The sequence below is a fragment of the Coregonus clupeaformis genome, chromosome 36 (assembly GCF_020615455.1).
Source record: "Coregonus clupeaformis isolate EN_2021a chromosome 36, ASM2061545v1, whole genome shotgun sequence".
NCBI classification, from domain to species: Eukaryota; Metazoa; Chordata; class Actinopteri; order Salmoniformes; family Salmonidae; genus Coregonus; species Coregonus clupeaformis.
In genome coordinates, this window is record NC_059227.1 from 30,769,916 (window position 1) to 30,797,426 (window position 27,511).

At 45.7% G+C, this 27,511-nt stretch overlaps 1 protein-coding gene across 5 annotated transcripts in view; it reads left to right on the forward strand.

Moving 5' to 3' along the window:
• LOC121552225 (AT-rich interactive domain-containing protein 1B) overlaps positions 1-27,511 on the forward strand; it is a 104,528-nt gene that overhangs the window by 36,981 nt on the left and 40,036 nt on the right. For all 5 annotated transcript variants that reach the window (XM_045211355.1, XM_045211357.1, XM_045211358.1 and 2 more), the window contains one exon: positions 25,590-25,824. In XM_045211355.1, coding sequence (XP_045067290.1) covers positions 25,590-25,824 — 235 coding nt within the window. The remainder of the gene's footprint in view (positions 1-25,589; positions 25,825-27,511) is intronic.

The window sequence follows — 27,511 nt, forward strand, 5'->3', positions numbered from 1 at the left end:
CAGAACATTTGCTTTTAAACTGCTCCACCAACAAGAGGGCTTGCGACGTGGGGGTTTGTTACTACACTGATAATTGACAATGTCCATCTGGACTTTTTTCCGCCTAGGAAATTTGTGTGACCGGACCTTCTCAAATAGTACTTGAGTTACCCCTGCTTTAGGGGAAATAATAATAATTTCTCATCTACTGTATGAGAGGCATTCTGAATTATCTATTCTCAGTCTGTGTCCCAAATGGCCTCCAGTTCCCTATATAGTCCCTATTGGTCCTGGTCAAAAGTAGCTCACTATATAGGAAATATGGTGCCATTTGGGACGCAACCTATGTGAAACGATGTCTCCTCACCTGGCCTAGAAATAGATCAGTGGAGACGAAGAGGAACTCTACTGACCAGGCTGATTATGGAAGAGAACAGTGCTGGAAGAGGAAATGGTGACGCACACAGCCCTCTAATCTGATCTACCCAGCATGAACCATCTCTCTCGGTCTCGCTCTCTCTCTCTCGTTCTCTCTTGCCTCTTTCATACACTCATACACTAGGCGTTTTGTTGATGCCTTGCCCTTGTACACCCACGTATCCTCCAGGTTTTCATCAGTTTGTTCTTCTCTCTCCCTCGTGTGTTCTGCGTCTCACTCCTACAGTAAACACTCTTAGGCTTGCCGTTTGCGAACCTCGTGCTTCTAGGATGCTGACCTTTCGCCAGCTCGTGTCAGGCCCCATTGATTTCTCCCATATTGCTTCACTTCTCCTGAATCACCAATGCCGTCCTGTAAACAAACAGCCAGTGTTTGTGTGCAATGCAGTGTTCCTGTCTCTCTTCGGTCTCCTCACCAGCCATTTACACGCTAGCCCTCATGTGGGTGTTAGCAAGCAAGCTAGGTAGTGTTACATAACAACAGCCATTTTCAGTCAATCCAGTAGGGGTTGGAAGCAATGGTGAGCTCTGATTGGTCACTCGTGTCGCGATTTCGCGGAGGATTTGAGTACAGTACAGCTTTCCAGAACTTTAGTCCCGCCCTGTTCAGCTCCCTTGCCTATGCTCGCATCACTCAGCGGTCCACCCACCCTCCCCGCTTCTCTCGCTTTCCTTCCATTGAAAGTGAATGGCTTCCGATGTTTCACCGCACTGTGCCTCTTCCTAGTGTAAACACAGTCAGTCTGCGACGTCTCCTCCATTCACTTCTATAGCCCTGACCTCCCCAGATCAGCGATGGCTGTGATTGTGCCCTTTATCACTGATGCAGCCATTCCAGTTCCATTCTGAAACGGATGAATATGAGAAGCCATGGGAGCCTGTCATAACGGTCTTCTGTTCTCAGTCAGCCAGGTGTTCCCTATGGAGCCCAGACAGAATGGGCTCCTCTCGGCTTCAGTCTACGTCCCAAATGGCACCCTATTGTCTTTTATAGCGCTCTACATTTGACCAGGGTCCATACACCTCTGGGTCCATACACCTCTGGTCAAAAGTGGTGCACTATAAAGGGAATAGGGTGCCATTTTGGACGTGGGCTCTGTTTGACACGTGTCTGTTCAGCAGGGGAAATCTGCCAGTTCTGTCTGAATACAAGGCATGTTAACCCCCCCACTGTAGGTGATTTCTCAGTTTGATCTGCCAAGAGGATGCTGTCAGGATGGAGTGACCTGCGAGACACACTACACACTGCACCACACACACACACCTCCATCACACTGACAGGATGACAAGCGCTTCACGGGACACAGAGCCCAGCTGACGGAAGGGCAGGAGGCAGCCAGCCACCCACAAGGGAGATTACTGTCACCACACTGTGTGTCTGTGTGTCAGTCTCTGTGTGAGTCAGTTCTACATGTGGGGCCCTGTCCACGGTGCCCTTATCTGTCAGAAAGCAGCATGAGGGAAGCAGAGGAGTGAGCATGGCTCACGCTGCACAGCTTTGGCCTCATACAGTTGAAGTCGGAAGTTTACATACCTTAGACAAATACATTTAAACTCAGTTTTTCACAGTTCCTGACATTTAATCCTAGTAAAAATCAGTCAGTTAGGATCCCCACTTTATTTTAAGAATGTGAAATGTCAGAATAATAATAGAGTGATTTAGTTCAGCTTTTATTTCTTTCATCACATTCCCACTGGGTCAGAAGTTTACATACACTCAATTAGTATTTGGTAGCATTGCCTTTAAATTGTTTAACTTGGGTCAAACATTTCGGGTAGCCTTCCACAAGCTTCCCACAATAAGTTGGGTGAATTTTGGCCCATTCCTCCTGACAGAGCTGGTGTAACTGAGTCAGGTTTTATAGGCCTCCTTGCTCGCACACGCTTTTTCAGTTCTGCCCACAAATTTTCTATAGGACTGAAGTCAGGGGTTTGTGATGGCCACTCCAATACCTTGACTTTGTTGTCCTTAAGTCATTTTGCAACAACTTTGGAAGTATGCTTGGGGTCATTGTCCATTTGGAAGACCCATTTGCGACCAAGCTTTAACTTCCTGACTGATGTCTTGAAATGTTGCTTCAATATATCCACATAATTTTCCTTCCCATCTTTTGTGAAGTGCACCAGCCCCTCCTGAAGCAAAGCACCCCCACAGAATCATGCTGCCACCCCGTGCTTCACGGTTGGGATGGTGTTCTTTAGCTTGCAAGCAACCCCCTTTTTCCTCCAAACATAACGATGGTCATTATGGGCAAACAGTTCTATTTTTGTTTCATCAGACCAGAGGACATTTCTCCAAAAAGTACGATCTTTGTCCCCATGTGCAGTTGCAAACCGTAGTCTTGACTTTTTTATGGCGGTTTTGGAGCAGTGGCTTCTTCCTTGCTGAGCGGCCTTTCAGGTTATGTCTCTATAGGACTTGTTTTACTGTGGATATAGGTACTTTTGTACCTGTTTCCTCCAGCATCTTCACAAGGTCATTTGCTGCTGTTCTGGGATTGATTTGCACTTTTCGCATCAAAGTACGTTCATCTCTAGGAGACAGAACGCGTCTCCTTCCTGGGCGGTATGACGGCTGCTTGGTCCCATGGTGTTTATACTTGCGTACTATTGTTTGTACAGATGAACGTGGTACCTTCAGGTGTTTGGAAATTGCTCCCAAGGATGAACCAGACTTGTGGAGGTCTACCATTTTATTCTGAGGTCTTGGCTGATTTCTTTAGATTTTCCCATGATGTCAAGCAAAGAGGCACTGAATTTGAAGGTAGGCCTTGAAATACATCCACAGGTACACCTCCAATTCACTCAAATGAAGTCAGTTAGCCTATCAGAAGCTTCTAAAGCCATGACATTATTTTCTGGAATTTTCCAAGCTGTTTAAAGGCACAGTCAACTAAGCGTATGTAAACTTCTGACCCACTGGAATTGTGATACAGTGAATTATAAGTGAAATAATCTGTCTGTTAACAATTGTTGGAAAAATTACTTGTCATGCACAAAGTAGATGTCCTAACCGACTTGCCAAAACTATAATTTGTTAACAAGAAATGTGTGGAGAGGTTGAAAAACTAGTTTTAATGACTCCAACCTCAGTGTATGTAAACTTCCGACTTCAACTGTATCTCATCCCCTGCTGACTGCCTCTCTCTCTCATACAAAACACTGCTGCCAGAGCAGACATTCAAACTGTGTGTCTGAGTGATAGAGACAGAGAGTGAAGGGTCTCTCCTTCGTACCCTTGAGCCGAGTGGCCCACTCGTTATTTAGTACATCACCCCACATCCATCCATGCCACGTTGAAATGGCTTAAGGAGTAATTGAAGTGGGGATGCTTTTCTTCTCTGGTCAGAGGTGTTGTCTGGTTGAATATCGAAGACCAGAGGTGCTTTTGCCAGTAGATTCGTGCTTCTGCATCTGCATTGCTTGCTGTTTGGGGTTTTAGGCTGGGTTTCTGTATAGCACTTTGTGACATCTGCTGATGTAAAAAGTGCTTTATAAGTAAATTTGATTTATTGATCGATTTGTTTGTGCTGGTGGAGAAAGTGTGTGTGTGTATTACAGAGGTAGCTTTGTTCTCGTAGCTTGTTGTGTTGTCCATAGGCCTCCTGCTAAAGTTGTTACTGTCATGAGTGAACAACATGAAAATAATAAGTGAAACCTGTTTGGCAGGTAGTGTGAGCCTGTATGAGGCATTAGTGTGCAGCTCAACAGGAGAGCGCCTTAGTGAACCTGCTTTGTGGCTGCTAGCGCAAGCTGCATTAGCATGCGTCTTTAACCACGCGGAGCAGACAGACATCACAACCACACAGCCTGTTAGCTCACTACAGCAGGGTTCCTCCTGCTGCCTCCCTCGCCTTAAACCTCGTTAAGGAATAAACTGCGTCCCAAATGGCACCCTATTCCCTTTATAGTGCACTACCTTTGACCAGGGCCCATAGGGATCTGATCAAAAGTAGTCTACTATATAGGGATTACAGTGTCAATTGGTACACATCCCTCATTAAGGTCTAAAAAAAGAGGCTCAATTACCTCCAGCAGGCTGACCACGTGTTTATTTTATTCCCCTTTAAAAAGGCTGGCTGATTTAAATAGGAGTGGAGAAAGTACATTTCAAATTCCCTTTAACACGGCCAGCTATTAATAATAATATAATAATAATAATATGCCATTTAGCAGACGCTTTTATCCATAGCGACTTAGTCATGTACGCATACATTTTTACGTATGGGTGGTCCCGGGGATCGAACCCACTACCCTGGCGTTACAAGCGCCATGCTCTACCAATTGAGCTACAGATTACTCACAAGTGTACAAACACATTCCAATCAAACACATTCAAGCCACACAGTAAACACCTCCTTCGCACTAGGGGGCCAATGATGCTGGTGCCTATATAAGGAATGAAACCCTTTAAAAAAAAATACATTTACATTTTAGTCATTTAGCAGACGCTATTATCCAGAGCGACTTACAGTTAGTGAGTGCATAAATTTTTTCATACTGGCCCCCCGTGGGAATCGGACCCACAACCCTGGCGTTGCAAACGCCATGCTCTACCAACTGAGCTACACAATTACAGACAATTACAGACAATTATATAAATTGTTCCTCTTCATTTTGTATTTCAGAGTTTAAAATATGTAAAGAAACAAAAAGTAAAATTCTTCTTCTAGAAACATTGCATATTTTCCCCATTTGAAGTACAGTGTTATATCTCAGATTAGAAATCTTGAAATGTAAGGCTAAAGCAAAGACAGACCAATAATCCTGCTACCTAGTGCCTCTGACCAGAATATCGACAGCGTAGATGTCAACATATTTTGACATCTAAGCCTCATTTCGTAACCAGGTTAACCTCTACGGGATCGGTGTCCCGTATACGGGACGGTTGAGCTAACATGCGCTAATGTGATTAGCACGACTGTTGTAAGTAACAGCAAACTTTCCAGGGCATAGACATGTCTTATATGGGCAGAAAGCTTACATTCTTGTTAATCTAACTGCACTGTCCAATTTACAGTAGCTATTACAGTGAAAAAATACCATGCTATTGTTTGAGGGGAGTGCACAACAACAAAAATGGTATCACGGCAACTGGTTTGATACATTCACCTCTGAAGGTAAATAATGTACTTACATTCTGTAATCTTGCTCTGATTTGTCATCCTAAGGGTCCCAGAGATAAAATGTAGCATAGTTTTGTTTGATAAAATCAATTTTTATATTCAAATGTAGGAACTGGGTTCTACAGTTTGAACCCCTGCTGTCTCTGGCTCCACACCCACCCCGCCCGGCCATCTAGAAGTGTGAAAGTTAGTGTATAAGCTAATGATCCATCATGTTTGACATTCCTGGGAGTGTGTAAACATACATTTTGTATTACCATATCATTTTTGTATGTTCTCTATAGTTATGTACTTGAAAATGTATCAATTGACCAATTCGGCAAATTTTGGGCAGACTTGATACAAAATAGTCCAGTATTGCAGTGCTTCACTGGATCAATCTGAAACTTTGCACACACACTGCTTCCATCTAGGGGCCAAAATCTAAATTGTGCCCAAACTGCAATATTATATTGTGTCCTTTCTCTTGCATTTCAAAGATGATGGAACAAAAAAAACGCATGTTTTTTATTTGTATTATCTTTAACCAGATCTAATGTGTTATATTCTCCTACATGAATTTCACATTTCCACAATCTTCAAAGTGTTTCCTTTCAAATGGTATCAAGAATATGCATTTCCTTGCTTCAGGTCCTGAGCTACAGGCAGTTAAAACTGACTATCCTACCGATCCTTGACTTCGGCGATGTCATTTACAAAATAGCCTCCAACACTCTACTCAGCAAATTGGATGTAGTCTATCACAGTGCCATCCGTTTTGTCTCCAAAGCCCCATACACTACCCACCACTGTGACCTGTACGCTCTTGTTGGCTGGTCCTCACTACTTGTACGTCGTCAAACCCGCTGGCTCCAGGCCATCTATAAATCACTGCTAGGCAAATCCCTGCCTTATCTTAGCTAATTGGTCACCATAGCAGCACCCACCCGTAGTCTGCGCTCCAGCAGGTATATCTCACTGGTCATTCCCAAAGCCAACACCTCCTTTGGCCGCCATTCCTTCCAGTTCTCTGCTGCCAATGACTGGAACGAATTGCAAAAATCTCTGAAGCTGGAGACACTTATCTCCCTCACTAACTTTAAGCATCAGTTGTCAGAGCACCTTACCGATCACTGCACCTGTACACAGCCCATCTGAAATTAGCCCACCCAACTACCTCATCCCTATATTGTTATTTATTTTGCTCTTTTGCACCCCAGTATCTCTATTTGCACATAATCTCTTGCACATCTATCCTTCCAGTGTTAATACTAATTGTAATTATTTTGCACTATAGCCTATTTATTGCCTTACCTCCATAACTTGCTACATTTGCACACACTGTATATATATTTTCTGTTGTATTTTTGACTTTATGTTTTTTTTACCCCATATGTAACTCTGTGTTGTTGTTTTTATCGCACTGCTATGCTTTATCTTGGCCAGGTCGCAGTTGTAAATGAGAACTTGTTCTCAACTGGCTTACCTGGTTAAATAAAGGTGAAATAAATTTTGTAAAAAAATAGATTTGGGTATGTCATTTTAAGTGGAAAAAAAAAAAAAAAAGGGTCCGATCCATAAGAGGTTAACTGTGAAATTCAAAGCAATCCCATATTGGGTTAGAATAACACCAGATCAGTTGTATTACTACTAGGGTTGTCAAAGTTAACGCCGTAATAACGTGACATGTTTATCGCTGTAACTTTTGAGACGCTGTCTCCATTTCTTCACCGCACGTGTTTCAGCACCAACCCTTTTAAGTGCAGAACGCAACACGGAACACAGCTGCAGTCAATGCTTGCGCCTTTACATATCTGAAGACCGTGTGCCTCTAGTTAAAATCATGTAAATGTTATGCCCAATATTACCAGAGCTATGTTTTTTCTTTCTGCCGTGGATTGGTGCGCATGTCGCGTGCCGTTTTAAACTACTCGCCAGCCACAATGTTTCGGTTTGATAATAAGTGACATTGCTTGCAACCTGACTTGGCTATGCACCAATTTGGATGGCACAGGAAGAACTGAACAGGAATAGGCTCTTCAAAGAGATGCTTCAAAGTTAGGCTGCATATGCAAGAGTGGGGTGTGTATGATTGTGTGTGGGAGAGGATGTTTCAATTTACATGTTATTGTCACGTGCACTAGTACAGTGAAACGCCTTTCTTGCTTGCTCTTTCCCAACAATTCAGTATTCAATATCCTAGTCAATAATGTGAGAGCGGGAGTAAGTGAGAGAGGGTGGGATGGAGGGAGTGTGTAGGCCTATTTGTGTAAAGTTATCTGAACAGTCAAGATGGTTACAGTTTTTAAAAGCTCTTTGTTCTTTGAATCCATAGAGATGGTTATTTTCTCCTATAGTCACACTCATTTAGAATCCCCGAAGCTTTAACCTCTTAAGGATCGGACCCTTTTTTTCAATTTTCGCCTAAAACCACATACCCAAATCTAACAGCCTGTAGCTCAGGACCTGAAGCAAGGAAATGCATATTCTTGATACCGTTTGAAAGGAAACACTTTGACGTTTGTGGAAATTTGAAATGAATCTAGGAGAATATAAGACATTAGATCTGGTAAAAGATAATACAAACAATAAAACATGCGTTTTCTATTTTTTTAAATCATATTTGACATGCAAGAGAATGGCCACTAGATGGCAGCGGTGTGTGTCAAAGTTGCAGATTGATCCAGTGAAGCGTTGCGATACTGGACTATTTTGTATAAAGTCTGCCCAAATGTGCCGAATTGGTCAATTGATACATTTTCAAGTACATAACTATAGAGAACATACATTTTGTATTACCATATCATTTTTGTAAGTTTACACAATCCCAGGAATGTCAAACATGATGGATCATTAGCTTATACACTAACTTTCACACATCTAGATTGCCGGGCGGGGTGGGTGTGGAGCCAGAGACAGCAGGGGTTCAAACTGTAGAACCCAGTTCCTACATTTGAATATAAAAATGGATTTTATCAAAGAAAACTATGGTACATTTAATCTCTGGGACCCTTAGGATGACAAATCAGAAAAAGATTACTGAATGGAAGTACATTATTTACCTTCAGAGGTGAATGTATCAAACCAGTTGCCATGATACGTTTTTTGTTGTTGTGCACTCCCCTCAAACAATAGCATGGTATTTTTTCACTGTAATAGCTACTTTAAATTGGACAGTGCAGTTATATTAACAAGAATTTAAGCTTTCTGCCCATATTAGACATGTCTATGTCCTGGAAAGTTTGCTGTTACATACAACAGTCATGCTAAGCACATTGGCGCACGTTCGCTCAACCGTCCCATATACGGGACACCGATCCCGTAGAGGTTAATAGTACTTAAAGCTGTGTGTATGTGAGAAGGAGAGTGTGTGTTGTGAGCAAGTGTTAAACTTCAAGGACATTGATAAGAGGGAGTAGGCCTACTGAAACATTGGGAGTATTAATAGCTGTAGCTATGTTAGTGACTTGTGTTCATGGTGAAAATGCTATTAAAACATTCTGATATAATTTTGTGTTTCCGTCCCTTAGAATCAAAGCATAGTATGCCTGTAACTAAATGCACTTTAGAGTCAGAATTTGAGCAAATTCAAAGATTTTGATTAACTAATGTCATTAACTTGATTTAATTATTTGAATCGTTTGACAGCCCTAATTACTACTACATTGATAGACAAATGATGAAATAGTGTGTGTGTGTGTGTACATGCATGCGGCAGACATGGTGCTAGTGAGTATTGTGGCAACCACAGGGTTCTCATAGCAGAGCCAATCAAAGGACAGGTGTGAGCTACAGGAGCACAATTATTGAACTGTGTGTTTGAGAGGGAGGACTAACGGTGCAACTTATTTTCCTAGGCCTCGTTGTGTGCCTTTCATGTCACACACACACACACACAGACGGGCAGTGCCTCTTGATGTGTTTTTTTAACCCAAGTTCTCCCTGCTGTTTTCTTCCCATTTTGTGAAAACTATGGGTTAAGGAAAGAGAAATATTTGAATTAAAAAACAATGGAACTGACTGTTTACTTGTGGGAGAAAAGGAGAGAGTGCAGCTCAGAGTGAGTTAGAGAGAGCGAGGGGGAGGCAGATGGAGAGCGAGAGAACACGAACTGAGAATGAGACATAAGATGATTAAAAGGTCTAGTGAGGGATGAGAGCCCAGAACTCGTTTCAGAGGCAGAAAAACGTACCGCAATAACTAAAGCAGCAAAGCAAGAGGGCGGTTGCTGAGTTTCTGAAAGATTACAGCGAGAGAGGGAGGGGGGGGCAAAAAGCCTGCGTTCTGTGTTCTCTCTTCTTCCTCTTTCCGCCTGCTGATCTTGTTGCCATCCTCCTTTCTAAAACAACTAGCCTCCCTCTTTCCCTCTCTCCCCCTCCTCCATTCTGTTTGTTCTTTCTGCTGTTCCCGTTCCCCTTACACACACACACTCACATTATTTTTCTCCCTCTTTCCCTCTCTCCCCCTCCTCCATTCTGTTTGTTCTTTCTGCTGTTCCCGTTCCCCTTACACACACACACTCACATTATTTTTCTCCCCTTCTATTTTCCGTGCTCTAGTCTTTCCCCTCTCCCCACGCTGTCTGCTCCCATCCTCTCCCCTGTGCCTGTGCTTTGATATTAGGGCAGTGGCATTTGAGTGAGAGGGGGTGGGTAGGGACCTTGCCTGCCTGCCTGCTTTCCTCTGAGAGCACAGCTGCAGTGAAGCGGACGTCGGGCCTGCCACACTGACGTTAAAGCGTGCTGCTTCCTCCCTCTCCTCTCCCCCTGCCTCGCGCACACACACTGCATTCTAATTGACTTGCAGGCTGAAAGGAGTGTTGTTTATCCTGAGACCTAGAGGCTGATCTACATCCTGTGAATGTTGCTCCCTCCCTCCTGTACCCTTTGTCTCTCTCATTTCTCCTCTCCTCGCTCACTCCTGTGATTCATTTCTCTCTTTCCTCTGTGCGTTGCGGCTCACTCCCCATAATTAGAATGCGCACAAGGGGGATGGAAAATGAGCTCGAGGGAAAGGAGAGAGAAGGAGGGAGATGAAGGCAGGCAGAGAGAGGGCTGGGGTGCTGCCGAGGCAGAGCTGCGAGCTGGTTGGCTGAGCCGCTGGCAAAGGGCGGAGGGGGGATGGGTTGCCACTCTGCTATTTGTTGGCCTGAGGCCCTGGGGTGGGGGAGCGGATGGGAGCTCTAGTGTGGTGCCTCCTCTCTTCTACAGGGAGCTCCGCTCATCAACAGCTCATCAAACCCACCACAGCACTGAGGGGGAAAATCAGCAAAATGCTTTCTGTTATTACTCAGTGTGTGTGGTGGGGGATGAGAGGGAAAGACTCCCTACCCACTATTTCTCTCTTCATATCACTAGCACTCAGAATGCACTGTGCTGTTTGATGAAAGACTGCATTGTTAGATTAAATATAAGATGAAACATTATTGTAGTAATAGGTAAGGTTGGTACACAGACTATCAGAGGACTGAAGCCGTATTCCCATCCATTACGCCTTAGAGGCCGGGGGCCTAAGCTGCCCAGTCAGTGTCTATGCTGCTACCTGTCTCATCCCTCTACCTGTCTCTACCTGTCTCATCTCTCTACCTGTCTCATCCCTATACCTGTCTCTCTCTGTCTCATCCCTCTACCTGTCTCTACCTGTCTCATCCCTCTACCTGTCTCGCTGTCTCATCCCTCTACCTGTCTCTCTCTGTCTCATCCCTCTACCTGTCTCTCTCTGTCTCATCCCTCTACCTGTCTCTCTCTGTCTCATCCCTCTACCTGTCTCTCTCTGTCTCATCCCTCTACCTGTCTCTCTCTGTCTCATCCCTCTACCTGTCTCTCTCTGTCTCATCCCTCTACCTGTCTCTCTCTGTCTCATCCCTCTACCTGTCTCTCTCTGTCTCATCCCTCTACCTGTCTCTCTCTGTCTCATCCCTCTACCTGTCTCTCTCTGTCTCATCCCTCTACCTGTCTCTCTCTGTCTCATCCCTCTACCTGTCTCTCTCTGTCTCATCCCTCTACCTGTCTCTCTCTGTCTCATCCCTCTACCTGTCTCTCTCTGTCTCATCCCTCTACCTGTCTCTCTCTGTCTCATCCCTCTACCTGTCTCTCGCTGTCTCATCCCTCTACCTGTCTCTCTCTGTCTCATCCCTCTACCTGTCTCTCGCTGTCTCATCCCTCTACCTGTCTCTCTCTGTCTCATCCCTCTACCTGTCTCTCTCTGTCTCATCCCTCTACCTGTCTCTCTCTGTCTCATCCCTCTACCTGTCTCTCTCTGTCTCATCCCTCTACCTGTCTCTCTCTGTCTCATCCCTCTACCTGTCTCTCTCTGTCTCATCCCGCTACCTGTCTCTCTCTGTCTCATCCCGCTACCTGTCTCTCTCTGTCTCATCCCGCTACCTGTCTCTCTCTGTCTCATCCCTCTACCTGTCTCATCCATCTACCTGTCTCATCCCTCTACCTGTCTCTCTCTGTCTCATCCCTCTACCTGTCTCATCCATCTACCTGTCTCATCCCTCTACCTGTCTCTCTCTGTCTCATCCCTCTACCTGTCTCCCTCTGTCTCATCCCGCTACCGGTCTCCCTCTCTCATCCCGCTACCTGTCTCCCTCTCTCATCCCTCTACCTGTCTCTCTCTGTCTCATCCCTCTACCTGTCTCTCTCTGTCTCATCCCTCTACCTGTCTCTCTCTGTCTCATCCCTCTACCTGTCTCTCTCTGTCTCATCCCTCTACCTGTCTCTCTCTGTCTCATCCCTCTACCTGTCTCTCTCTGTCTCATCCCTCTACCTGTCTCTCTCTGTCTCATCCCTCTACCTGTCTCCCTCTGTCTCATCCCTCTACCTGTCTCATCCCTCTACCTGTCTCCCTCTGTCTCATCCCTCTACCTGTCTCTCTCTGTCTCATCCCGCTACCTGTCTCCCTCTCTCATCCCTCTACCTGTCTCCCTCTCTCATCCCTCTACCTGTCTCCCTCTGTCTCATCCCGCTACCTGTCTCCCTCTGTCTCATCCCTCTACATGTCTCCCTCTGTCTCATCCCTCTACCTGTCTCTCTCTGTCTCATCCCTCTACCTGTCTCTCTCTGTCTCATCCCTCTACCTGTCTCCCGCTGTCTCATCCCTCTACCTGTCTCTCTCTGTCTCATCCCTCTACCTGTCTCTCTCTGTCTCATCCCTCTACCTGTCTCTCTCTGTCTCATCCCTCTACCTGTCTCTCACGTGTTCTCTCTTATACCTGCAGTATATCCAACCTGCGCTCTCTCTCTCTATGTTTGTCTCATCTCTCTCCCAGTCTCTCTCCCAGTCTCTCTCTCTGTCAATTCAATTCAATAGACTTTAATGCCATGGCAAGTTAAATTACTTACATTGTCAAAGTACACATATACCAACAATGGTGAGACCAACAGCAATAAGGCATCAATAATAATAATAGTAGTAGTTGAAATGGGATGACCATTAACAACTACTACAACAGCAATGTTAATGAGAATAATAATAATAAATTAAAGCAATAGTAGTTGGCCATTCTCAACATTACTGAAAAACCACATGGCATAGTATGAAAAACAAAACGGCAAATATTATTGACATTACATTTCACTTTTCACTTGCCGTTCCCGCTACAGTAACCCCCCCACCCCCCTCTCTTTAACCACTCTCTCCATCTCTCCCATTTCTTCACTGTACTGTGTCAACATGAGAATGAACCATGAACAAAAGGGTCAAGATAAACATCCAGTCAGTTTCACATGGGGTGCTATTCATTAGTGCACACCTTAGCAAAACATTTTTTTAAACAAAAACAAGAGATTCTTATTGGACAAGTTCAGGTAGTCCCTCCCCAGTTTCGGTTTGTTTTCTTCCGTTTGGTGTCTAATGAATACAACCATTGGCTGCACACTTTCAGTACTAGAGATCTTGAGTTGTTCTGCTGGAGGAGGAACACACAGGAGTACAGACAGGCAGGTCTTCTCATCCCAGATAAGGCTTTGTGTGGGAGACTTACTGAATGCCGTCTAGACCTTTTGATAAAGGGAAAAGGTATCGGCCATGGTTGGCACTAGGAATGCGTCCCAAATGGCACCCTTTTCCCTGTATAGTGCACTAAATAGCCTTTTCCCTACAGTGCATTCGGAAAGTATTCAGACCCCTTGACTTTTTCCACCGAAAACAGGTTTTTATACATTTGTGCAAATGTATTAAACATTTATTTTTTTACATAAGTCTTCAGACCCTTTGCTATGAGACTGGAAATTGAGCTCAAGTGCATCCTGTTTCCATTGATCATCCTTGAGATGTTTCTACAACTTGATTGGAGTCCACCTGTGGTAAATTCAATTGATTGGACATGATTTGGAAAGGCACACACCTGTCTATATAAGGTCCCGCAGTTGACAGTGCATGTCAGAGCAAAAACCAAGTCATGAGGTCGAAGGAACTGTCCGTAGAGCTCCGAGACAGGATTGTGTCGAGGTACAGATCTGGGGAAGTGTACCAAAACATTTCTGCAGCATTGAAGGTCCCCAAGAACACAGTGACTTCCATCATTCTTAAATGGAAGAAGTTTGGAACAACCAAGACTCTTCCTAGAGCTGGCTGCCAGGCCAAACCGAGCAATCGGGGGAGAAGGGCCTTGGTCAGGGAGGTGACCAAGAACCCGATGGTCACTCTGACAGAGCTCCAGAGTTCCTCTGTGGAGATGGGATTACCTTCCAGAAGGACAACCATCTCTGCAGCACTCCACCAATCAGGCCTTTATGGTAGAATGGCCAGACGGAAGCAACTCCTCAGTAAAAGGCACATGACAGCCCGCTTGGAGTTTGCCATAAGGCACCTAAAGGACTCTCAGACCATGAGAAACAAGATTCTCTGGTCTGATGAAACCAAGATTGAACTCTGACAGGGACTGGGAGACTAGTCAGGATCGAGGGAAAGATAAACGGAGCAAAGTACAGAGAGATCCTTGATGAAAACCTGCTACAGATCGCTCATGACCTCTGACTGGGGTGAAGGTTCACCTTCCAATAGGACAACGACCCTAAGCACACAGCCAGGACAACGCAGGAGTGGCTTCCAGACAAGTCTCTGAATGTCCCTGAGTGGCCCAGCCAGAGCCCGGACTTGAACCCGATCGAACATCTCTGGAGAGACCTGAAAATAGCTGTTCAGCGACGCTCCCCATCCAATCTGACAGAGCTTGAGAGGATCTGCAGAGAAGAATGGGAGAAGCTCCCCAAATACAGGTGTGCCAAGCTTGTAGCGTCATACCCAAAAAGACTCAAGGCTGTAATTGCTGCCAAAGGTGCTTCAACAAAGTAATGAGTAAAGGGTCTGAATACGTATGTAAATGTGATATTTCAGTTATTTTTTAAATTTATTTTTGCAAACCTTTCTAAAAAAACTGTTTTTGCTTTGCCGTTCTGGGGTAATGTGTGTAGATTGATGAGGGGAAAAAACAATGTAATCAATTTTAGAATAAAGCTGTAATGTAACAAAATGTGGAAAAAGTCAAGGGGTCTGAATACTTTGCGAATGCACTGTAATATAGTGCCCTAGACAAAAGTAGTGCACTACATGGGGAATAGGGTGCCATTTGGGATGCAGACTAGAATACGTCCAGTAAACACGCTTGCCTGTCCATAACCAGACTGGCACTAACTGTTACCACGGCAGCAGACAAAGGCACCAGCTGGCTCTGTGCCAACTGCAGCGACGGAGAGGAGGGGTGGTGGCATCAGGCTGCTGCTCCCTCCATCTCACTCGCTCTCTTCCTCATCTCTCTCTTCCTCATCTCTCTCTTCCTCATCTCTATCTCTCTTCCTCATCTCTATCTCTCTTCCTCATTTATTGTATTTATTTTGATGTCACCTTTATTTAACCAGGTAAGCCAGTTGAGAACAAGTTCTCATTTACAACTGCGACCTGGCCAAGATAAAGCAAAGCAGTGCGATAAAAACAACTCAGAGTTACATATGGAATAAACAAAACGTACTGTCAATAACACAATAGAAAATCTATATACAGTGTGTGCAAATGTAGTACGTTATGGAGGTAAGGCAATAAATTGGCCATAGTGCAAAATAATTACAATTGAGTATTAACACTGGAGTGATAGATGTGCAGAAGATGATGTGCAAATAGAGATACTGGGGTGCAAATGAGCAAAATAAATAACAATATGAGGATGAGGTAGTTGGGTGGGCTACTTATAGATGGGCTGTGTACAGGTGCACTGATCGGTAAGCTGCTCTGACAACTGATGCTTAAAGATAGTGAGGGAAATAAGTGTCTCCAGCTTCAGAGATTTTTGCAGTTCGTTCCAGTCATTTGCAGCAGAGAACTGGAAGGAATGGCGGGGATTTCCCTAGAAGAAATGTATAGATGACCTGGAGCCAGTGGGTTTGGCGACGAATATGTAGTGAGGGCCAGCCAACAAGCGCGTACAGGTCACAATGGTGGGTTGTATATGGGGCTTTGGTGACAAAACGGATGGCACTGTGATAGACTACATCCAATTTGCTGAGTAGAGTGTTGGAAGCTATTTTGTAAATGACATCGCCGAAGTCAAGGATCGGTAGGATAGTCAGTTTTACGAGGGCATGTTTAGCAGCATGAGTGAAGGACGCTTTGTTGCGAAATAGGAAGCCGATTCTAGATTTAACTTTGGATTGGAGATGCTTAATGTGAGTCTTGAAGGAGAGTTTATGGTCTAACCAGACACCTAGGTATTTGTAGTTGTCCACATATTCTAAGTCAGACCCGCCGAGAGTAGTGATTCTAGTCGGGCGGGCGGGTGCAAGCAGCGTTCGATTGAAGAGCATGCATTTAGTTTTACTAGCATTTAAGAGCAGTTGAAGGCCACGGAAGGAGTGTTGTATGGCATTGAAGCTCGTTTGGAGGTTTGTTAACAGTGTCCAATGAAGGGCCAGATGTATACAAAATGGTGTCGTATGCGTCTCTCTTCCTCATCTCTCTCTCTCTCCTCATCTCTCTCTCTTCCTCATCTCTCTCTTTCTCTCTCTTCCTCATCTCTCTCTCTCTCTTCCTCATCTCTCTCTCTTCCTCATCTCTCTCTCTCTCTTCCTCATCTCTCTCATCGCTCTCTGTCTCATCCCTCCCTCGCTCATTGATTGGCTGGAGGAAGAGAGAAGGCAATTATGCTTTTTCATTCTAAATAAAAGATAATGAAAGTATTGGACAGGTCCCAAATATTTCAGCATGTTTTATTTTCTCCCCCTCCTTGTTCCTCTGTCTTCCTTTGTTCCAGATTGTACTGTTGAATATTTTCTACACCACCCCCCTCTGTCCCATAGTGCTAATCTACTCTAGCCAAATTAGGAATTTATTGTTTTAATGATACTGCTCAGCTATATTTGGTTTTGACACACATGCTCAGCCTCAATCACACACATGCACCCTTAGAGAAATCAGTGAGATTGCTGCTGTCCCCATTCCCCACTATTTCTTACACGCTGTCATTAAGTCTATTATTTTGCAGCACAGCCCTCTGTGTTTCGTCTGACTGCTACTCATGATTGCTGATGCCTCTCTCCGTAACTCCTCAGAGAGAACTACTTGTTCCATTGTGTTGTCAGCTTATTGGTGGTTGGATAATTCAGTCCCGGAGCTGGTTGGCTCTAGCCTGCCACGGTTTGAGTGGCTCAGACAGGCCACCTGCTAAGGTAATGGCTTCATCCCAAATGGCACCCTATTCCCTATATAGTGCACTACTTTTGACCAGAGTACTGTGGGCCCTGGTTAAAAGTAGTGTGCAGTAGTTGTCATGATACCAGGTTTAGTATCACAATACTCGATACATCATGATACCAGGTTTAGTATCACAATACTCGATACATCATGATACCAGGTTTAGTATCACACTACTCGATACATCACGATACCAGGTTTAGTATCACACTACTCGATACATCACGATACCAGGTTTAGTGTCACAATACTAGATACATCATGATACCAGGTTTAGTATCACAATACTCGATACATCACAATACCACACAAAAAAAGAAGGGGTATTAGCTAGTCACAGAATGGCACTTGATCCAGACAGATAAACTCAGCTACTGCTCTGTTCAATCGTTCGTTATCTTTTGAGTTCAATATCATTACATGTGAAAAATGTTATGTCAATGTTTTTCACAGCCATGTTCGCATTAATTTAATCAATTGTACAATCATACAATCAATTTGACTTTGTTTTTACCAATCTAACTACATAACATAATGGTAATCATTTATTTGAATGGTAAATCTATTGATAAACTGGGTAAATCAAAATGTAGCCTAGGTCTTCAAAATACAGGTGAATGCATATTATTCAATGGGAGTGTGTGCATGCATTGAGTTGAGCTTATTTTAGCTGATTTCATCGGGCCACAGATGACAAACAATCCCTTCCATTTAGGACCTATTTTATTGGCAACTGCTAAGAGAACATTATTGTACTGATTAACAACATTTGCATAGAAGAAGCAATCTCTTCTTTATAAAAGTGTGCGTTGTCTCTTTAAGAAATGAATGCTGTCGTTTGGGAGGCAGAATGTGGCTGTGGAATCTGACTTTGTGGATGTGGAATATTACATTTTAGTCATTTAGCAGACGCTCTTATCCAGAGCGATTTACAGTTAGAGTGCATACATTTTTTTCATTTTTTTTTCTCTTTTTTTTTCATACTGGCCCCCCATGGGAAACAAACCCACAACCCTGGCATTGCAAACGCCATGCTCTACCAACTGAGCTACATCCCTGCCGGCCATTCCCTCCCCTACCCTCGACGACGCTGGGCCAATTGTGCGCCGCCCCATGAATATTACTTTGTGGCTACGGAATCTGACTTTGTGGCTATGGAATCTAGTGGAAACCAGGCGGGATTCGAAATAAAGACAGACGTGAATTAGTTTTTGGTGGTGAGGGAGACTAAGTGAATTAATAACGTTTTTGGTGACAATCAGTTTTGAAATCAGCATATTTCGCATTATGGTTTGCATATTATCACAAACAAAGTACTAGGGTAGTGAATTCAGCTGTAAGCTAGCATGGAAAGTTAGCCTACAATTAAAGCTGTATGGACATTGTTTTGCGAACAGTAATGAACAGTTTCAACATTTCTACATGCCATGTTGCATTATTCAAGTGTGTTAATGTCTGTGCAGCATGAGTGGGGACTGGGGAGCTAATGTAGCCCAGACAGCTCTAGCAATAAATATGTGGAGCAGCCTCTTCACGCTGTAATGGGACTGGGCTGTAATGGGACTGGGCTGTAATGGGACTGGGCTGTAATGGGACTGGGCTGTAATGGGACTGGGCTGTAATGGGACTGGGCTGTAATGGGACTGGGCTGTAATGGGACTGGGCTGTAATGGGACTGGGCTGTAATGGGACTGGGCTGTAATGGGACTGGGCTGTAATGGGAGGGCTGGGCTGTAATGGGACTGGGCTGTAATGGGACTGGGCTGTAATGGGACTGGGCTGTAATGGGACTGGGCTGTAATGGGACTGGGCTGTAATGGGACTGGGCTGTAATGGGACTGGGCTGTAATGGGACTGGGCTGTAATGGGACTGGGCTGTAATGGGACTGGGCTGTAATGGGACTGGGCTGTAATGGGACTGGGCTGTAATGGGACTGGGCTGTAATGGGACTGGGCTGTAATGGGACTGGGCTGTAATGGGACTGGGCTGTAATGGGACTGGGCTGTAATGGGACTGGGCTGATAGACAGACCTGATCCTCTCAATCACGTGAGACAAATTTGACAGAAGTACCGAACGTAACAAAAAGTCTAGTACTGAACCCTTTTTTTTAGTTTCGGAAGTACAGATGTTTCGGTATACCGTGCAACACTAGTGCACTGTTAAGGGAGTAGGGTGCTATTTGGGATGCAGCCAAGCCAACCCATACATCCACAGAGACCAGGGCATCCAGAGCCACGGTGATGAGCACCGTCTGAAACGGGGACATCAAACACAACAAAAAGCCTCTGTTGGCTGTCAATATTTAATTGGGCGTGAGTGTGTGAGTTGTCCCCAGAGGGTGTTGTGTTGGCTGGAAGGACTCACTCCATCACACCAACCCTCGGGCTAAATAGCAGACAGGATGAGAGGTGAGAAAAGGTAAGGAGTACCACAGGGTTCTATTTCAGCCCCCTCTCCATTTGGTATTTCTTTATTCTCCTATTGCTACGGCAGAGCTTATAGAGTACTCCTTCGAAAGGTGCAGCCAGTCAGTGTGCATATGAACTGGTTTTCAGAGTGCTGTGCACATCACAGAACCAATAACACAGTGTCTCTCTCTCTCTCTCTCTCGTTCTCTCATTACTATTCTGCACCAGCGCCTGAGTGCTGTTTTTCTTCCTTCAGTCTCTCGGCTTTTACTCTGCTTTGTAGTGGTGTTTGTGTTGAAAGCTGGGTGGCTGGCGCATCTTCTTCCTATCCCAGCACACTGACATGTGTACACATACACACACACACACACACACTCCCACCCACCCATAGTGGGGCCAGATGGAGAAGTAATCCAGTCCTCTCATACGGGCTCCAGCATCAGAACACACACATCACCCTGAGTTACATCATCAGGAATCTGGCAACTGGATGTATGTCATCAAACTCATCTAAAGTTTTACACAGAAGAAAAGCAAATCAGTCCTCTTTTGAAGATGGCATGTTTGTGCCTACCCATTCCCCACCCCAGAGAGACTGTGTGCCCTCCCCGCTGGAGTCTGCCTGTCTGTCCCCCATCCATCGCTCTGCACCGAGTCACGTTCCCACTGTCTCTAGAGACACACACGTAGTCTCCAGAGAGCGCTCATCAAACCTAATACGCCAGGCAGCGCTCTTTTCAGATTGTCAGATTTCACAGAGTCTCTGATTCCCCTCTTTAGCCTTCTAAATGTATGCGTGCGTACACCACAGTGTTCTGCTCAGGGCCACCACTGCTGCCCCCTACTGGGACACATTTGATGGGGGAGAGATCTAGGCCCAGGCAGTCCCACTTGCCTTCCTTGGCTTTCAGTATTTTCTCAATAGCATATTTGTCAAAGGCGATACTTTTCATCAAACGATATGGACAGAATCAAAAGGCTGGGGGATGAGAAGAAAATGGCGGGTGCTCTGGTGAATGTGTTCAGGGTCATAGCTACTTTAGAGCGCCAGCTTCATCCTGTCTGCCCATCAGCAACATCCTGGGTCCTGGTGCGTTGTCGAAATAGCCATGAGCAGAGAGGGCAGCGATGTTCTAGATGTACTTACTCCCCCACACTGTGCACAGTCAGCACACTGCTCCTTGCTGCCTGGGGTGAATCACAAGCTGACGCACACACACACACACACACACACACACACACAAACACACACACACACACACACACACAGGCTGAGCCATTCTGAGGGCTGGGTAATCAGCAAGCTGGGGAACTGATTTTCAGCAGGTAAACAAAACTGGTAAGCAACTTTCTCTCTCTGCAATGTGGCACATGTGTACATGGCTCCTTCATGGTCCTATTTCAAACGTTTTCGTAGCAACCCGCACTCATTTATTTATCCCTCTTCTTTCACTGCAGTGTCGATAGTGGAAGAGTGGGGTGAGGGGAGGGAGGAGGTAAAAAGCCAGAATAATTATATTCATCAATTTAGTAAGCCGGGGCTCCTAACGAATGTGAATAATTATAACCATAAATCATGCAAGTGGCACAAGTCTTGAGGAATATGCAAACAGGTTTAAGTGGTCCTCCAGTGCCTTTTCAATGGGTGAAGTAAAGGCTTTGTTGTTGAAATATGTAACACGCTGAAAACTGAAGAGAAGGCCTTGGCTGAATCCCAAATGGCACCCTATTCCCTTTATAGTGCACTACTTTTGACCAGGGCCCTATGTACTCCTCTAAGTAGAGCACTATGTAGGGAATTATGTTTGTCACGTGCTGAATACAACAGGTGTAGACTTTACTGTGAAATGCTTATGTATGAGCCTTTTCCCAACAAGCAGAGTAAAAAAGTAAAAACATGAAGAAAAAAAGGAATGGTAATTAAATAACAATAACATGGCTATATACAGGATTACCAAGTCCATGTGAGGGGGTACGAGGTAATAACATGGCTATATACAGGAGTACCAAGTCCATGTGAGGGGGTACGAGGTAATAACATGGCTATATACAGGAGTACCAAGTCCATGTGCAGGGGTACGAGGTAATAACATGGCTATATACAGGAGTACCGAGTCCATGTGAGGGGGTACGAGGTAATAACATGGCTATATACAGGAGTACCAAGTCCATGTGAGGGGGTACGAGGTAATAACATGGCTATATACAGGAGTACCAAGTCCATGTGCAGGGGTACGAGGTAATAACATGGCTATATACAGGAGTACCGAGTCCATGTGAGGGGGTACGAGGTAATAACATGGCTATATACAGGAGTACCGAGTCCATGTGCAGGGGTACGAGGTAATAACATGGCTATATACAGGAGTACCGAGTCCATGTGCAGGGGTACGAGGTAATAACATGGCTATATACAGGAGTACCGAGTCCATGTGCAGGGGTATGAGGTAATAACATGGCTATATACAGGAGTACCGAGTCCATGTGAGGGGGTACGAGGTAATAACATGGCTATATACAGGAGTACCGGTACCGAGTCCATGTGCAGGGGGTACGAGGTAATAACATGGCTATATACAGGAGTACCGGTACCGAGTCCATGTGCAGGGGTACGAGGTAATAACATGGCTATATACAGGAGTACCAAGTCCATGTGCAGGGGTACGAGGTAATAACATGGCTATATACAGGAGTACCAAGTCCATGTGCAGGTGTACGAGGTAATAACATGGCTATATACAGGAGTACCAAGTCCATGTGCAGGGGGTACGAGGTAATAACATGGCTATATACAGGAGTACCGGTACCGAGTCCATGTGCAGGGGGTACGAGGTAATAACATTGCTATATACAGGAGTACCGGTACCGAGTCCATGTGCAGGGGTACGAGGTAGTAACATGGCTATATACAGGAGTACCAAGTCCATGTGAGGGTGTACGAGGTAATAACATGGCTATATACAGGAGTACCAAGTCACTGTGAGGGGGTACGAGGTAATAACATGGCTATATACAGGAGTACCAAGTCCATGTGCAGGTGTACGAGGTAATAAAATGGCTATATACAGGAGTACCAAGTCCATGTGAGGGTGTACGAGGTAATAACATGGCTATATACAAGAGTACCAAGTCACTGTGAGGGGGTACAAGGTAATAACATGGCTATATACAGGAGTACCGGTACCGAGTCCATGTGCAGGGGTACGAGCTAATAACATGGCTATATACAGGAGTACCAAATCCATGTGCAGGGGTACGAGGTAATAACATGGCTATATACAGGAGTACCGGTACCGAGTCCATGTGCAGGGGTACGAGGTAATAACATGGCTATATACAGGAGTACCGGTACCGAGTCCATGTGCAGGGGTACGAGGTAATAACATGGCTATATACAGGAGTACTGAGTCCATGTGCAGGGGTACGAGGTAATAACATGGCTATATACAGGCGTACCGAGTCCATGTGCAGGGGTACGAGGTAATAACATGGCTATATACAGGCGTACCGAGTCCATGTGCAGGGGTACGAGGTAATAACATGGCTATATACAGGAGTACCAAATCCATGTGCAGGGGTACGAGGTAATAACATGGCTATATACAGGAGTACCGGTACCGAGTCCATGTGCAGGGGTACGAGGTAATAACATGGCTATATACAGGAGTACCGAGTCCATGTGCAGGGGTACGAGGTAATAACATGGCTATATACAGGAGTACCGAGTCCATGTGCAGGGGTACGAGGTAATAACATGGCTATATACAGGAGTACCGAGTCCATGTGCAGGGGTACGAGGTAATAACATGGCTATATACAGGAGTACCGAGTCCATGTGCAGGGGTACGAGGTAATAACATGGCTATATACAGGAGTACCGAGTCCATGTGCAGGGGTACGAGGTAATAACATGGCTATATACAGGAGTACCAAATCCATGTGCAGGGGTACGAGGTAATAACATGGCTATATACAGGAGTACCGGTACCGAGTCCATGTGCAGGGGTACGAGGTAATAACATGGCTATATACAGGAGTACCGAGTCCATGTGCAGGGGTACGAGGTAATAACATGGCTATATACAGGAGTACCGAGTCCATGTGCAGGGGTACGAGGTAATAACATGGCTATATACAGGAGTACCGAGTCCATGTGCAGGGGTACGAGGTAATAACATGGCTATATACAGGAGTACCGAGTCCATGTGCAGGGGTACGAGGTAATAACATGGCTATATACAGGAGTACCAAGTCCATGTGAGGGTGTACGAGGTAATAACATGGCTATATACAGGAGTACCAAGTCACTGTGAGGGGGTACGAGGTAATAACATGGCTATATACAGGAGTACAGAGTCCCTGTGCAGGGGTACGAGTTAATAACATGGCTATATACAGGAGTACCAAGTCACTGTGAGGGGGTACGAGGTAATAACATGGCTATATACAGGAGTACAGAGTCCATGTGCAGGGGTACGAGGTAATAACATGGCTATATACAGGAGTACCAAGTCCATGTGCAGGGGTACGAGGTAATAACATGGCTATATACAGGAGTACCAAGTCCATGTGAGGGGGTATAAGGTAATGACATGGCTATATACAGGAGTACCAAGTCCATGTGCAGGGGTACGAGGTAATAACATGGCTATATACAGGAGTACCGAGTCCATGTGCAGGGGTACAAGGTAATATGTACATGTAGGTAGGGGTAAAAGTGACTAGGCAATCAGGATAGATAATAGAGTAGCAGCAGCGTGTGTTAGTGTCAGTGTAGTATGTATGGTTAGAGTCCAGTGAGTGTGTGTATAGAGCCAGTGCAAGAATGTCAGTGCAAATAAATACCAATAAAATACCTTAATACAATAAAAAAGCTATAAATACAAATAAAACAAAAAAGGAAGGCAGTCAATGCCTGCTGAATAGAAGCATTCAACCCCCCATACCTCTAATGATGTACCCTCTGTGATGGTGAACTAGAAAAACCTTTGGAACACATATAGGAGCTTTAGAGGAGTGCAGATGAGAGGAATCCCACTGCACAGTAGGGTGCATTGCATTCAAGTACAATTGGCTGATGTCGTCTGAGGGATTTTTAAATGCATAGCTGGGATACTATTAACTGCAGTGTGGCACTGTGTGTGTATTTTAAGTGACTGATCATAAAGTCTAAGTGGTTGTTAAGGCCTCAGAATAAGTGTCATATTGACGGGTGACAGGTCGTAGGTGAGACTTGGGGAGAGGGCACCGACCACACCGTTTCCACAACTATCAGAAGCGCAGAGGGAGAAGGGGGAGGAAATGACTTGGTCCAGCGCCACCTTGGAGGGCAACTCGTTGGCACTATTAAACTGTCTCCACTCTTGATTTGGCATTGAGGACATTTGGCATGGCTCTCTTTTGGCCAAATCTGCCTAAATGTCTGAGGAGGTGTTTTATGCCCAGTTAGTTTTTCTAACATGTAGGTAAATTGGTGATTATTGCCATGATGCTGATTGCATCTCAAATGGCATCCTATTCCCTATATAGTGCACTAGTTTGTATCAGGCCTCTGGTTAATAGAAGTGCACTATATAGGGAATAGGGTGCCATTTGTTTCTCTGGCTGTTAAAGCAGTAGTACAGACTGGGAGACGGCCGTCTGGCCTGCCTGGTTTTGGCTTTAACTGAATTGGGTAAAAACCTCCCTCCTGGACTTCAATAGATTTCCAACACTCCAATGTCTCTCTGTCCATGTTGGACGTTATGTGAAGTTTTTACCGTCTGCTGGTGAAGAATGCTTAGTACAATTAATTCTGGGTAATGTTTATTCAGGGCACACAACAGAGCACGTTTTAAAATGTTTTGCATTGGAAGTCCAGGTAGTCGCTCACTGTTTCAATCAGTTTTCTTCAGTTTGGTGCCGAATGAATGCAACCCTGGCTTTCGACTTGGTTCCTCCATAACTCCTCTCTCCTCTTCTGTTCCAGGACCTGTCTGGCTCTATAGATGACCTTCCCACAGGCACGGAGGTGGCTATCAGCTCAGCGGTCAGTGCTTCAGGGTCCACCAGCAGCCAGGGCGAGCAGAGTAACCCGGCCCAGTCGCCCTTCTCACCCCACATGTCCCCTCGCCTGCGTGGCGGCCCCTCCCCCTCCCCCGTGGGATCACCCGTGGGTTCCAGCCAATCACGCTCCGGACCGATCTCCCCCGCCAGTGTCCCAGGTATAGAACGAATCCCTGCCACCATGCACCTAGGCATAGGAGACACCTACACACACTATACCACATCACATACGCACACACCAGTTTGCCAGGCTTGATACAGTAACTGTATTTGTAGTATTTCATCCATTATATTTCCGAGAGCAGTTCTGAGACACCGAGACAGCCACAGTGGAACTGGAACATCACAGCTCAGGTTGTCATGACATCAGTGGGAGAAGAAATATCTCCTTTGTCTCATTACAGTCAGTTCTTTCTGAACTTCTTTTGAGTTAGTGACTCTATGTAGTAGCTAGTCACAGCGGGAGGGAGAGAGAAGTCTGTTCCTCATAGCCTTACAGGCAGCTGGGGCGGTCAGGGGAGCTTCTCTAGCCGCTTTATACTCCAGCTCCAAAACAAAGACCTCGGTCATTAAAATAGTTTCTAAACTATGTTAGCAGTTCGGAGTCACTTTAACATAATTACACTCCCACAGTGCAGCGCATTGTTGGCCTTGTTGACTCCAGGGCTGGACTAGTTGGGGGAGTTTTGTTCTTATTTGCGGCCAAAGTTAGTTTATTCCCCTTCTCTCTCGCTGCTCTGGGTGATAACGAGGTCGATGGGAGACCATTTAGCTGTCTACACACACACACATGCCCGCTCTCACCCTTACTGGGAGAGTTGTCAGTCATTAGCCCCCACACTGAGGCACCAGCTGACGTGTGATCTCATCTGCATCCCATCGCTGCGGAAACAGCTACACACACACACACACACACACACACACACACACACACACACACACACACAGTAGGGTTCATTAAATGGCAGCAGCTCCCAGAGGGAGGGGTTCCTTTAGCTGGACACACTGCTGCTCTTCAGGTCATCACACTGACACGACGGAGCTGGGGATGTGGGTGTATGTCTGTGTCCCCCACTGACACGACGGAGCTGGGGATGTGGGTGTATGTCTGTGTCCCCCACTGACACGACGGAGCTGGGGATGTGGGTGTATGTCTGTGTCCCCCACTGACACGACGGAGCTGGGGATGTGGGTGTATGTCTGTGTCCCCCACTGACACGACGGAGCTGGGGATGTGGGTGTATGTCTGTGTCCCCCACTGACACGACGGAGCTGGGGATGTGGGTGTATGTCTGTGTCCCCCACTGACACGACGGAGCTGGGGATGTGGGTGTATGTCTGTGTCCCCCACTGACACGACGGAGCTGGGGATGTGGGTGTATGTCTGTGTCCCCCACTGACACGACGGAGCTGGGGATGTGGGTGTATGTCTGTGTCCCCCACTGACACGACGGAGCTGGGGATGTGGGTGTATGTCTGTGTCCCCCACTGACACGACGGAGCTGGGGATGTGGGTGTATGTCTGTGTCCCCCACTGACACGACGGAGCTGGGGATGTGGGTGTATGTCTGTGTCCCCCACTGACACGACGGAGCTGGGGATGTGGGTGTATGTCTGTGTCCCCCACTGACACGACGGAGCTGGGGATGTGGGTGTATGTCTGTGTCCCCCACTGACACGACGGAGCTGGGGATGTGGGTGTATGTCTGTGTGTCCCACTGACACGACGGAGCTGGGGATGTGGGTGTATGTCTGTGTGTCCCACTGACACGACGGAGCTGGGGATGTGGGTGTATGTCTGTGTCCCCCACTGACACGACGGAGCTGGGGATGTGGGTGTATGTC